This window comes from Semicossyphus pulcher, unplaced genomic scaffold (assembly GCF_022749685.1).
Source record: "Semicossyphus pulcher isolate SPU_LCO1_2020_fin unplaced genomic scaffold, fSemPul1.0.p SCAF_18, whole genome shotgun sequence".
Lineage (NCBI taxonomy): Eukaryota > Metazoa > Chordata > Actinopteri > Labriformes > Labridae > Semicossyphus > Semicossyphus pulcher.
In genome coordinates, this window is record NW_027211691.1 from 11,999,262 (window position 1) to 12,014,311 (window position 15,050).

General features: G+C 42.4%; 1 protein-coding gene across 1 annotated transcript in view; it reads right to left on the bottom strand.

The window, feature by feature from the left end:
* LOC138596230 (myosin heavy chain, skeletal muscle-like) overlaps positions 1 to 15,050 on the bottom strand; it is a 111,205-nt gene that overhangs the window by 50,007 nt on the left and 46,148 nt on the right. The window contains exons 9-10 of the mRNA XM_069667853.1: positions 2,176 to 2,343; positions 69 to 248 (exon numbers count right to left, since the gene is read on the bottom strand). Of these exons, the coding sequence (XP_069523954.1) occupies positions 69 to 248; positions 2,176 to 2,343 (348 nt within the window). The remainder of the gene's footprint in view (positions 1 to 68; positions 249 to 2,175; positions 2,344 to 15,050) is intronic.

Below are 15,050 nucleotides of genomic sequence, written 5' to 3' on the forward strand. Positions count from 1 at the left end.
CAGATGTCTAAGTTTGAGTAAGATATGAATTAAAATACATTTAAGTCCTAAAGGAAGAATTAAATTACCTTCTTTTCAGTGGCGCGACGCACATGTGTCAGTTCCTCCTGCAGACGCTCCATCTCTGTGTTAGCATGGTGCAACTGGTCCTGGATCTGCTGCTTCTGCTGTCTCTCCGCGTGCAGGCTGGTTTCAGTCTGATCCAGGGTTTCACTCGTGTCCCTCAACATGAATTCGCCCGCCTGTAACTGAGGAGCGGAGCGGAGTAGAGAGAAGAAGAATGAGTGCAGTATGTCGTTTTTGAACCTTCTCCAAAGGCTGAGAGAGGACAGTCGCAGGCAGGCAGGCAGCTGTGGAGAGAGCCGAGGAGGAGAAGCACACAAGAACAAGAGAAAGGGGGTGAACCGTAACAAGATGCAAGTGAGAAGAGAACGGGAAAAAGTATAATTTAAGCACATTTGCCTCTGCTCCGTCTCCATAGCAATGAAAGGGAGCATCATAAAGGCTTTGTGCCAGGCTGGAGAACCCTACAGTTACTGCTTTGACTCAGGACCAGTAAAACTGCTTGTCTACACATCATAAAGTCGTACGACGCTAACTGTAGTGCTCTTTAGCTGCTCGGACAATGCTCACAGAGAGCTGTGGTCTTTCTTCTACCTGCTCCCCATCAGACAAGAGCAACAGTATGCCTGTATTAACAGGTGTCCCTGAAGGCACAGCATTTCTATTCGGCTGCTGCACTATTATGTACATGTTGTTTGCACTACACTCTATATGACTAGTTTTAGTTAGCTTCAAGTCAATCACGCACAGAACGACTGAAAGGGAATAAACTGTCCTTTTGACGGCTAAGAAATTAGACAATTACGTGTCATTAAAGGATAACTTCGGGATTTCAACCTAGACCCTATTTTCCCACATGTTTGTGTGTAAGTGACTAGTGGAGACAACAATTATTGAAATCGATCCAGTATTCAGGGAGGGAGCACCGGCCGGCAGAAGCGAAATGACCGAAGTAACTAAATCTCACTCACGGAGAAGTCTCGCGCTGAAATCTTGCGTGAGACCGTAGATGTTGCAGGAAGAAGGAGAGAGGAGAGAGGAGTGAGAGAAGACGAAGACGAAGAGGGAGAAGTGCTGCTTGTTGTGTTGGAGTACAGAAAGCGTTGCTCAGTGCTATCTAAAAGACTGTCATGGCTGAAGATTTATCTGACTTCTACGATTCACTCCCGACAATCCCGACATTACCCTTTGAACCTCTGATTCAAGTATGCAAAGTGAGCGACTGCACTTGAACATGAATGCGCAACGATGTCAACGAGGTAACAGGGAAATTAAGTTAGTGTTAGAGAAGTAAAGGCATAAAGTCAGCCTTTAAGAGAGTGTTTCAAGTGTTCCCTAAGTCAAGAGACGAGAATGCTTTTATGTCGAATGTACTCCGTTCAGTTGGCTGGCAGGCAACCGCGCCGCTAAAACACAAGCAGCAGATGAATGACTTGGTTTGGTCAAGGACACAGTAAATGGGTTAATTTAAGCCTAAACACATCACTAGCACCGGTCGCTGTGATATACCTAGAGGGGGGGAGAGAGGAAGGAGAGAGAAAGAAATACAGTGGGAGTTATAAGAAAGAGAGGAAAAGGACAACGAGAGAAACCTAAAGGCCATTCCATTCATCATGCGTATGACTCTTTAATGTTCCCATACATTACCTTTAGTTCTCATTGGGGCAAGGGCGAGGACTGGACGGAGAGATGAGGGAGAGAAAAGGAAAGACAAGAAGGGAGAGAAATGTGGGAAAAATAATGAATGAACAATAGAAAGAAACAGTTAACTCCTCCCCAGTTCTCGGGCCCCTCTCTCGGCTAAGTGATATTCACACGAACATGGTTTTTTTATTGTACAACGAGCCAACCCTCGGCGGAGCTAAGATGGTGGCGATGAGTTATTAAATATGGAGAGAGGGCGAGAGAGGGAAGGCGGAGGAGGAGGGGAAGAAGGACGGATGATTAACTGTGAAGGAAGTAAAAAATGAGGAGAATTCCCTGATGTACCTGACTGGATTTGATTTAGGGAAGAGTACCCAATTCTGTTCCTTATTTAAGAAGAGCTCCCCTCCTGAGTGCGTGTGTGTGAGAGAGAGAGAGAGAGAGAAAGAGAGAGAGTGTGTTACCTACTTTGCTCTGCAGTGAAGCCAGGCTTTCTTTGAGCTGTGCGTTGTCTCGGGCCAGCTGGTTTGCGTGTTTCTCCTTCGTAGCCAAGGTTCTTTTCAGGGAGTCCTGCGTGGCTCGCAAAGCAACCACATCCTGGTCCAGGTTTCGCACATGCCCGTCTCTGTCTTTCATCTGACACACAAAGACAACAGAACAGTCTTTAACGCACGTACAAAACTAAGATATGCCACCTAAATGCTACTTTTATGTCAGAAATAATAGCTTTGAACTGGATAAGTAATAGGAAAAAATGTTGCGATGTGTAACTGTACACGCTTTAGAGTCTGCGTTATTATTGTGGAAAAAAGAGGCTGCTTATTTCCAAGGAAGCAGACAGTGGTTGAACTCCTCACCCCGCGCATGAATGTGAGTGTGTGTGGGCCGGCGGTTCAGAACCCCATGCCAAATCAAAGCCCCTATTCATTAGCGCTGTGTTTATTGAGCCCTGCGTTAGATTAGCGAGGAGGCTCGGCAGACAGTCAACACACACACGCAAACACATTTACATATACAGATGCAGACAGACACAGTTTTTTATGTACATGTGCGCACGATTACACACCCTTACAAATCCGACTGGATGGTTTGAGGTTTGCGAAAAGGGGGATCACCACATGCAGAAAAAACACACACATAATAAAGACTCAAACACACACAAACACAGTGGTTACCTACAGTGCAGCGTCCTTTAGCGCTCTCCAGACTCTCCATTACATGTCATCAAAAATACTGTAACAATTAGCTTAAAGAGCAACTTTAAATACTTTTTGTCTGAAAATGGCTGTGGAAAAGGTTAATCCTTGATTTCATTTTATTTACAAGACATAAGGGCACAAATTAAGAGGAAAAACTGAAGGAAAAATCTGTTGTTCTGACTGTTGTTGGGACTCACGGTGTCCGACTCTGCTTTAGCTCAACGTGCAGAAGTAGGTTGTAGTGAGTCTGAGCGGTCGTATCGCAGTTGTCTAACATTGCATTTCACCAGTTCTCAAGATGGCTAGTTTTTGCGTTTGTGCCGGTTGCACAAATTCTAGCTTGACGGGACATCGAGCTGCCGTTTTCGTGAAAGGAAGAGGAACAGAGCAAGCTTTCGTGTCTTGTGCAGGTAAATCGATGGGAGTTCGGGACGGGCACACAAGCACCTATCAAACAAAGTATCAGGAAACTGTCATCGCTCTCTCTCCCTCTCTGTCTCTCTCACACTGCTGCGGCACTGTAAACCGTAGAATGGATTTACCATTATAGAAGGCAAATACAACTGATACAAGCTGACATTAGCCCTTTAGTAACAGTAAAGCGTATATTAATGCTCCCACTTGCTACTACTCATGGTTTGTCATAGCCTTTGGTATGTGGTAAACTCTACAATGTTGTGATGTGAGCACAGCCTTAGATATCGCTAGCTAACGCCGGTCACTCATCACGACAACTGCCCAGTTCTCCTGCACTACAACTCAATGTCTTTCCTGTGGCTGTTAGCTCTCCTCATCCTGGCCTGTTCCTGCTCTCTTTGACGCCTTACAGGCCCATAATTATAAGCCTGTGGTCCATCGTATGCATATTAATTAAAAATGTCTTCATCTTCAATCACAAGACTGGCATTTAGATCCATATTTATTAAAGTTAAACCCGTCATTAATCTGCAGGACTCCCTTATGTGACCTCACGCCTGGTTGCCTGTTTTAATGCAGAAATATAAGAAAACGTATAAAAAAATGACTCAAGAAGCCGCTGTAGTGTAATAATTCATATATTTCATTGAAAATATACTTTCCAAATCATTTCCCTACACATTGATTCACTGGGGTCTCCAACCTGCAAGTTGCTCTTTAAGGTATTCTTCTATGCAGTTAACTCATCTCCAGCAAGGCTAACCCTTGGTAACAATTACAAGCAATGAAGCAGTCAGTACTACGACACTGAATTAAAATTACACTTATATCTGGATATTCCACCAATTTTAGTGTGACTACTGGGAAATAAAATACGTTTTAAAAAACTGAGACAATCATGTTTGAATTTTAGTGCTTCAGCCAAGTTCAACGTGCTATATAAGAGGGACTAAGTTAACTCATCTATAGTACGAGAGGGAGTTCTGATAAAAGATTATTATGAAGAAAAAGAGCTAATTTCTTATGCATATTCAATATTAGCACCCTCATCGTCAAATTAGAGAGATGGTACCTCCTAATGTTCTGCTTCTTTAACTGTTTTACAGCACTTATTTAGGACTGAAGTCCATGCTGTTATAGAATAATAATACATAAGCTCATTATGTACAGGAAATCTGAATAATTTGATTTGCCACCATTAATCTTTATCATTGTTTTTAACGTGTGCAAAACATGTACATGCACAACTGAAGTAAATCAGAACAGAGAGACTATAAATGATAATTTCTTGCTATATTAGTAATATTCCATGTTTTGTCTGTTAGTATGCCTACGTTCAGACTGCAGGTAAATGTGGCCCAAATCTGATTTCTTTCATATGTGGTCCTACATCAGATGCAGTGCGACTGAGTCTGAACTGTCACATCGGAATTCATGCGGCTTTTATGTCACTCTCGATCGACATTCGTCAGAATTCTGCGCTGGCTGGAGTCAAACTTGGCCCTTAAACACAAAACTAGCAGCCATTGCTCCACAAAAAGCCATAATTATAAATGTGGCTCTCTTTCTCCTCATCCTCATCCTCGCCACCATCTACTGTCGAAATTCACTGGCTTCCACGGCACATCAATTTATACATTAAAGCATAAACGCTGACTTTAATGGCACCCATGTTTGTTTACGTACGACAGCGTGCTGTGCTTAGTCTTTGCGGGTCAGTTCAGGACCGTGACCAGTTCACGCTGCAATCTGAATATTGACCACATTTTAAAAACAATGTGAACCACTAAAGAAAGAAAATCGGATCCGAGCAATAAATTGGAATTAAGCACTAAGGCTTGCAGTGTGAAGGTAGCCTATGTGTCACTGAACAAAGTGCAATGCTCCTTGCTAACGTGTTTTCTCCTGTTCTCATTGGTTAAAGCTTGTGCTATGTGTTCTATAAAAGCCTGTGTCGTGTCCTCTAAAGACAGACAAACAGCCGTTATATGTATAAAGCTGTATAAAGCTGAAGTCATAAAAGCAAAGCCGAAACAGTTGTTATAATGTCATAATGTGATAATGTTTTTTGTCAAAAAACGCTAAAATCACGAGTGCCTTTAAACTCGATTCATCAGCTGAACTATAAAATTGGTTATTTCATTGCGAAAAGACATTTTAACTTCTCCTTGGTACTTCATGAGAGCGTATTCAGCAGTGATAGTCCGCCAAGTGAAAAGCATCTTACAGACAGAACAGGGTCAAGCACAGCATTTCAAATACTCTGGGTGGCCATCGAGCAGGTGTAATGCTTTTAGAATGTGGAATTAAATCTTTCTATCTGTGTGGAGAGCAGCCTCCGGTGTCGAGCTTCACAGTTTTGACATCTCAGCTTTAAAAATGTTATTTTTACGTATCTTAATTAAGGTGTCAGAGCAGGATTGGATGAGTACATAGAGGAGTAAATAAGGGGGAGACTGTAATAAATATTATAAAAACTAATTATGCAGTGTCATTTTAATTAAAGTTGTGTACTGTAGCAGGATTTGGCTAACTAATGAGAAAGCTGTGGATTTAATAGCTGATGCTGCAGTGTGTGAATATTGCTACAATGGCAGCCACAGAAAAGTGCCTGCAGGACAGCAAGTGAGATGACTGGTTATATGGGGACTTTTCTGTTTGGGAGTTCAGTTACAAGTCTCAGAAAAAACATACACAACTTTGTTACTTACTGTTCTAAATATATGGTATCTTAAAGGGGGGGTATTAGGCTAATTTCAAGCTTTATATTTCAATCTGTGATACCTGTGGAATAGCTTAGCATAATTTACAGTTAAAAAAACGTCTAACTTTTCTCACACTGGTGCTCTGTGCAGGCCCTAATACAGCCTCTGCCTGAAACGGCTCGTTCAGCTCTATCCCTTTAAGAAACCCCGCCCCTACAAGCCCGCTTTCATCTGATTGGCCAGCTCTCCAAAGCCTGCAGAAGCTGCACTCTGTGACTGTCAGTACCTGATCCGTCCTGGATGCCCGATCCGTTCTGAATGAATCTGAAAAATAATTTAACCTTTTTTTACGACACTGCCCAATCTGTTCCACGTATGCTTCGCTTTGGGAGTCTCGAGCAGGGTTGCAATGCAATGCTGTTGGACTTAAAAAGCAGTGTATATGATTTGGCAGGGGCATATTTTGAGTTCTGGTATTGGCCTGGTCATTGGGCTGTTTTTTTTCACACAGACCTGGCAACCCACAGGTAAAGGCGGGATGTAGCCTAAACGGCAGTGTGTGACAAACTGAAGAAACAATCCTTTCAGCTGCCTTTATTTTTGTATTGATCACCACGTAATTTTAGTAAAACATCTTTTCACAATCAATATAAATAAAACAAAGAGCAGTCGCGCAACCTGTCTGTGCTTTTATGTTGGTTAATAACGGCCACATACTGTTATTTTTATTGTATTGTTGTGTATTTGTATAATATTGTGTTGTTAATAAAGTAACAAAAAAAAATAAATAAATTGCTGGCTGCCGTCAAATGTTCACACACGCGTGGTACAAATCGGGCTGGAAAAAGTACGCACATGTGCAGAATGGATCTGGTAGCCGGGACGGATCGGGTACCGACAGTGACGTCACAAAGTGCAACGTGTAGAAAAAACTGTGTGAAACCTGGCGTTCACAGCAGCCTGCAGACTGAGCTGAGAAGCCTGGGGATTACTCCAACATACTTTTACCTACAGATTTGAAACTTCACCCACGTTTAGTCTGGACATCCAACATTGTAACATTATATATGTCTTAAAATGTAAAACTGCATAATACCCCCTCTTTAAATATCATATTGTTCCTTATATAATTTGTTCTTATGAACCTACTCAAATATTAAAACAGCCTATTGAATTTTGCATAATACCTCCCCGCAGTATGGTCACTGCTTTCTATCTATGAGGCAGCCAGAGAAGGATCACAATGTCCGTCAAAATCCCCCCCTATAGCCCAAGGTCCTTACAGCCCTGACTCTCAGAACTCCATAATATTGTTACATAATTAATACATCATGGTGATTTTTCTCATCTGAAAATCTGCCACCATCAGAGATGATTAAAGGTCCCCCTGTGGTCTGTGTAAAGTATTTATTCTCCAGTGGGGGGAGCGTAGGACCTTGGCTGGAACTCCTGAAGAAAGAATATCAGATTTGAGATTTTATTTCAAATTAGAGCTTAAGCCTTGGACTTTCATATTAGTAGAGTCCCTATTGAGAGAGAGACCTCAATCTGATCAAGTCTCATTACTTTAGCAATTAAAGTTTCACCCCTGGGGTCCTCCCCCTTAACTCCTGCACCCCGCCTTCCTCCCCTTCTCGTCCTCCTGTCTCCTTCCCTTTTATTCTCTCCTCCTAGCCATCATATGTTTTTTGCAGAGAAAAGGGAGAGCGGCTTGTGCAAATCCTTGATTGGCCAAAGTCTATCCTTCATCTAGGATTAGGAATAGAAATGGAACATTTGAGGACAAAGAAAGGAGGGGTGAGATGGGGGGGGGGGGGGGGGGAGAGAGAGAGAGATTGAGTGTGAGAGTGAGATGTGAGTTTCAGAGTTATGGGCACAGCGAGAGAGAGAGAGGGTGGCTAATATAATTGAATTAAAAAGATGGAGCGAGGCCATTTCTAAGCAGGTGGGAGTGTGGAGTGAGAAAGAGCGGGCGAGATATTAACTTCTAATAAAAGAGAGATTAGAAAGTGGCTAGGAGGACTGCTCTGTCTTTACCTGTGGGAGTGACGGCCCCCACATAACCTTTCACTGCAATATGCACACTGATATTGGCCGCCATATTCTCAGTATACCACACATGCACACAGACGGATGCACATACACAAGCGGGCATGCACGCACCTGTGTGTCTGACAAAAAGAACCACACATAAGGGTCGGTGTCTATCCACTATATGCAGAGATATGTGACATTTGAAGAGACACACAAGCACCCACACGCAGTCATGAGTGCAGTATGACAGCAATGCATTATCAGCTCTCTTTCAATGATCCAACAGGCGGCAGCCATCAGATAATGAAGACGCAGCTCTTTGGGAAGCCGCCGCTATACAGACAATTAATTAACTAATTGGTCTAACGAGCTCGTTAAAGCCACGCTTTTTTGGCAGCCAGTGTGAATACATTAACGAGGCTAATTCAATTAAACAGGTGCAGATTTCACAGCTGCCTCTCACACAGGCACACACACACACACGCAGAAATCCTACAGGTGTTGTGTGCATGTGCGCTCCATTTGACTCTGATGTCTTTCTCAGCGAAACCTTGGCATTCTATCAAAAGCATAATGATATGCAGATCAAGTGGTGTGTGCTTGTGTGTATTTCTGTCAGTGCTCGTGCCTCAATGGGCCGCTGTGCCTTTGAATCAAAAGTACGGCTCAATGGGCTCCAGCAGCATCGGTGATTTGTACAACTGAAAGGGTACAAAATAAGCGGGTGGAAAACAGATTGAGGCTCTATGATAGCGGAGTTAAATTAGCTAACAGAATCCCAGGGGTCGAGCAATAATGCTAACCAGAGCTTCACAATGCAATGCTATTTTTAGATTTAAGATTTAATTTTTTTTGCTAATTTCATGTGTGCATTTGTGTTTGACAAGACTGCTTCCCAGTCTATTTTCACAAACATATTAGTATTGGGTGCGCAGCTAAAATAGCATCAACAAACAACAGGAAACATCTATTTTAAAGCATGTAACATGTAGCATAAATCATTAGAATCCAATTTTATACAAACAACAAATGCATTACAAGCCTGTCTGTGTTGCAAACTTACCTTTTGTCTCGCTCCGTTCAGCTCTTTAGTTAGTTGGTTAATCCGCGCCTCTTTCTCCTCCATCTGTCCATCAAATAGGGCGCTGAGCTCGGCCCTCAAACACACCATTTTGGCCTCAGCCTGGAACATATTACAGGTTCATATTCACACAAAGATGCTCCATCCAGCCCCTCCAGGAAGTCAAGTCATTTACCAAACTCACTTCTTTGATATTCCAAATATTGATCCCCTGAGGTCTGCAATGTTGTATAAACTTAGGGCATCTTTTACTGTATCACCTACTTGTAACTGATGTTTGTGTCATTGTACGGTGAGCTAGTAATCCTCCTGTCTCTTATCAATAGGACTTACAGCAGCAACGGTTGGAGGGACAGCTGCGATGTTAAAGTTCCACTTGGCGCACTTCCTGTTGTTGCAGCCCAGCTGTCTACTTCGTTTATATTCAATTCTATCTTTAGTAGTTGTATGGATTATTAGCATATTTGCTAAAGATAGCCGCTAATTTGACAATTTTTCCTGTTTGTTATAGACATGTAATTCGTTGCCAGAAGGCAGTCAGGATGCAAAAAGCAGAAGTAGCCATTGTTTTTGATCTCAAGAATTCGTGATCTCTTCTTCCTGGTTGAATTAAGGTTAAATAAATAAATTAAAAAGTTTCAAAAAATCGCTGCTTAGTGACCCTCAGCCGTCGCTGGTTAAAGTCCCAAATGCTTTAATACTGCTGCAGGAGACGAGCATAAATGTATTAAATAATGTGTAGATTTTCTCTTGCACATGTGGATAGCATTGTAATGTGCACGTGCAGTGCGAAATGAGCATTTTATCTCTATTGACTTTATTATCATTCAGTTTTAACGCATTTTATTTGGAGTGCTGACACTCAAATCGACCGGAAGTGACGTCAGAAGACAAACAGCTCAATCAGCCAATAGATGGCTTTATTGGAGCGTTTGCAAAGTGGATGTGTCATGTGTTAAACAGAAAAATAAGCCTTTAAATGAAATTTCATTACAACTTTTTAAAAAAGCTGCTGTGAAATCAGGCATTGTAGGCCGCAACAATTACAAATGGGATCTCAATTAAATGGCGAAAAATGACCCTGAAACTGATTCTATGATTGGATTTTGGCAGTCTAAACACACAAGGGATAAAAGCAATGTTGCACACACATATACACGGATAGTACACACTCTGCTTGTACCTACAGTACTTATAAATTATGCTTCCTTAATTAATGCAAACATAGCAGAGTGGGACTTTTTTGATGACACAGCTCTTGTCTGATGATGATTGGATTGTAAGTCAAATGTGCGATCCTTATGTGTGAGTGTGTGTGCGTCTCTGTGTGGATGATCACGGTGATTCGGTGGGTTTGGCTTGTTATGGCAGCAGAAGCTCCCTCATAGGCTGATAAAGCGCTGAGGTCGGTGGTTAGCTAAACTCCCATGGAGATGATACCACTGATTAATTTCCTCCATCTTCATCGCCTCCGCCCCCTCCCCTCTGTATAGGTCCGCCTTCTTTCCCTTCCCCCCCTAGCCCCTCCAGCCACTGCTGAATATTAAATCAGTCCCTTTTTTTAATTTCCAGATAACCACAGTTCATTTTTCTCGAGTGTCATATAGCCATGGCATGGTGTAGCAGCCTATATATTAGGGCCGACTGATGTGAGTTATTGTTATTGTTATCTTTTTTCCATTTACTGCCTGTGTGTCCCACCGTACACTACGCATGGCTAAATCATTACCTGCACATGTGGGACAAATATCGAATAACAGCATTAGTAATTTGCGGTGAAATTTCCTGACAGTTCGACATGCGCATGATGCTGTGTTAAGAGCCAAACAGCACTAAAAGTCTCTGTTTCACCACACCGTAAATATTGCCTGTGGCGTTTTGTGTTCTGTTTGTTTCCTCCCTGTAAATAACGACATCTGTGTTTGAGTGCATACGTGTGTTTGTATGTACACGCTGGCCAGGGAGAAGAAAAAGCGAGATGATGTATACCGCTGGAGTGTTTTTCTAGTGATTTAGATTTTTGGCGCTGAGCTCTACAACTCGGTGTCAGAGAGGTAACTGACACACAGAGAAGAAAAACCCTGACAGGAATCCTGCAGTTAGTGCAAATATACATCTAAATATACTGTATATGTGTAGATAACACAGCCATTAACGTGCGCATGCATGTGGACAAAACAGACAGACACAAAGCAGGGTGTCATCACTCAATGTCCCAGCTGCAAATGAAATCTCATTCTGTCTTACAATCTGAGCAGCCCACTAAAATATCTCCCTGACTCCTACCTCCCTATAACCCCCCTCACTCCTACCTTTTCATGGGTCCTCACTAAATCACACATTTTTCCTGCACACCCTCGAATTCATCTGTTATCCAAAACACATGCTGACCATAAAACCATCAAACACATGTGTGCTCATTTGTGTCCCTGCTCGAGTGATTAAATATTTATTAACCTCGTGTTTGCACACAAAGTTAACACTCTAACGTCCACCGGGCTTTGTCCTGCATCCAGACATTTAACAACAACAGCTGCTTTCCGATTTTGGCTTCCCCTTCTCTCTTGCATTGTTGTGCCTTCCAATCATCATATTACTCCACATCACCTGCTTGCATAGCCTGAAACCTCGCCCAGGAAACTGGGGAAGTGGGAAGTGATTTGGAAAAATGAGGGCAATAAAAAAAAAAACGCAGGGATGAATGGAGAGATGTGATATAAGGTAATATGCTAACCCAATCAGCGGGCTGCTGTTTGCCGACAGTATAATCAACATATCGGCCTAATGTCATTACAGCTATATGAGAAATAATATTGCGTGAAATGATATTGCGTGGTGCGCGCATGCCTGTGTGGTGCACACATGAACGATTTCAGTCGTCCAGATGTATATATCACACAGCAGTTTCCTGGCTCAGACAGCCCTCCACACACACACACACACACGTGCAGATTTCATGCATGCATGCAGGCTGCAAAACATAGGCTTCTTATTCCTGTTAGGAGACTTTCAGTTTTGCTTTCCTTGCAAATGCAGAAATTTCTATGATTATGAGACGATTCCACTTGTTCTGGATTATTAATTAATTGATTATTTGATGATTAAAGGAGCAATTTGCCTCTGGAAAAAGCCACTGTAATCGATAAAAACAGTAATATTTGAAATTGGCGCCATAGCTGTGGAGAAAGTCTTTCAAACAGCTTGTGGTTTCACCTATTCTACACTACTACAACACCCAGCGTGCATTGCGCCCCTCCCTCTGAAAGGAACGGCCCAGCGAGAGACGCTGGAGTGAAATACTACCGTTTCACTGCAGGCAACGGCTCAGAGCGGTACAGAATCTGAAATACGACAAGAATATACCGGTGGATCGTCAAAAAAATCTTCAGGTCTGCAGTCTACATTTCAAACCTGACGATTTTGAATGAGACCTGACGGGTGTCCTAGATTGAAGAAGTGTAGTTTAGCGAGCTCCCTGGCCATGCAGATGACATGTTTTACGTAGTCTGGCAGAGGTTTTCCGGTGCCCATTGGAGAAGCAGATAGTGTCCTCAAAAGGCACAGAGCGAAATTGCTTTTCTTTCTGCCATAATGGCATTAGCTCCCATATTAGCATGATAGGACTGAGGTTGAAAATCACCAAAATGGCCCTTTAATATTGATCAGACAAACGGGTGTTTTTAATTTTCCCTTCTGATTATGTATTTTAATTTTACCATAAGATAAGATTCTAACAAATGAAACTAGCTTTACTTAAAAGGGTTATTGGTTACATCAGTTAAAATCGATGCACTTGACCTGCTCGCACACACATCTGCATATTCACACACACAGTCTGCCCACCGGCTCTGACACAAGAGGATATTAGTTAGTGTGTGGCTTCCATATCCTGAATGCATAAGGCTGCTGATGGCCTCTATTGATGGACACTGGCGTGAAGCCATCACTCAAGTTATGGAGCTTTAATTGGAGACAGCATAAAACGATAAACCAAGAAACATGCATGGCTGAACAGCCCAATGTAAACCATTAATCATAGCGCAGGGAAAGACAAGTGGCCGCCACATACACGCGTGCACGCACGCAGACAAATGCACACACGCTGCAGAAGCACACCCTGCCCTTGCACCACACACCTTGCATTTGTGTGCATATTTACACACACACACACACACTTACACGTGGCAGAGACAAGTGTCCCAGTCACATATTCTCATGATAGATGACCCATTTAACTTTGATTTCTGAGAGAAATGAGCTCGCCAGCGATACAGGGTTACCACACATGCACACACACTTACTCACTCATTCAAAACACACACACATAGATGTTACACAGGGGCCGCATATATGAACTCACAGTGCACATTTAGTTTATATGTAAATAACAGCTTGCATTATTTCGCAGACACATGTATTCATGCCCTCTCTCACCGCTTCTCACGCGCACACACGCGGCGCCGCTTATTTGCATGAGAAGGGTTATAATGTGGGGATGATTTGTGATGTAAGCAATCAGAAGTGAGGTAATTCATCAGTAGCTGTGTCTAACACACATCTCCGACGGTCATAAATACAAATCCTTACACGCACGCACGCGTACACCTGCTTGTAAAAGATGCACGATCCCACGGAGGAGGGAATAAATCAGCAGAAAAGTTGGCATGAAGGCAAAACCGTTAATAACACAAACCACATGAATGTGCTCTCACGCACATCACACCCTTCACAAACACTTAGAATAAAAAAACTGACAGATATGTGAGATGTTTTAAGAAAAAAGGTAACCCTCCTCACATCTGCAAAGCCTGGGAAATAAGTCACCAATGTTGTCAATATGAGTATAAGTCTCTTGTGCAAAAATAAATCTTACAGTGACTTCTAAATATGCAAATTCCGCATGGTAATCCAAAAATAGTAAGTATTTAGTTTATTTGGTGTTGCACCTTTCAGGGTCACAAAGTTATTCACAAAATATTACTATAATAATAATACAATTTTAATGATAAAAATGAACCGAAAACAGGGTAAAGCTACAAATGTACAAAATTACATCATGTGATCAGAAGTCAGTTTGAAAAAATGTGTCTTAAGCTGCTTAAGCTTTTAAACGCGTCCGTAGAAAATGCAGAGCACACATTCAAAGGCCCAATCACCTATAGTTTTCAGTCGGACACGAGAAGTAGACCCTGGTCAGAAGACCTGGAGATTTGGGCGGCTGTGGCTCAGTGGGGTGGAGTCAGTTGTCTTTCAATCGGAAGGTTGGTGGTTCAATCCCCAGCTCCCACAGTCTACATGTTGAAGTGTCCTTTGGCAAGACACTGAACCGCAAATTGCCCTCGGTGGCATAGCGGTGTGTGAATGTGAAGACTGATTGACAGTTGGGCACTTAAGGTAGCAGTGAATGTGTGAATGGGTTAATGTGACATGTAGTGTAGAAGCAGCGACTATAAAAGCACTACATAAGTACAGTCCATATACGCAGGTGCCTCATTATGCAGGGATTTCTAAATAAAAAGAAGGACCTTAAAGACACGCTTTAGGACATATAAAATGCTCTGCTTGAAATAATAAATTGTGTCTGATGTGTTTTTTCTAGTTAATTACCTTGTAAAAAATCCTCCCGAGGCATCTCCTCCTTCTCCCTCATAAAAAATTCCTGAATCTGCTTAGGCCCCGCCCACTATGCACATTTCCACCCGCCCCCTCCGTCGTGAAAACAAAACACGTCTCTGCCATTGTTTAGTGGAAACTTGTTGAGACTTAGCTAGCTTGACATGTAGTAATTAGTAGGAGTCAGTAGTAAGTCTGCAAAAATTCTGATGGTTACAGCTGGCTCGCGCATCGCTGAAGTGGTTGCCATAGGTTGCACATAATGATATGCATAGCGTTGCCCCATCCATTAAC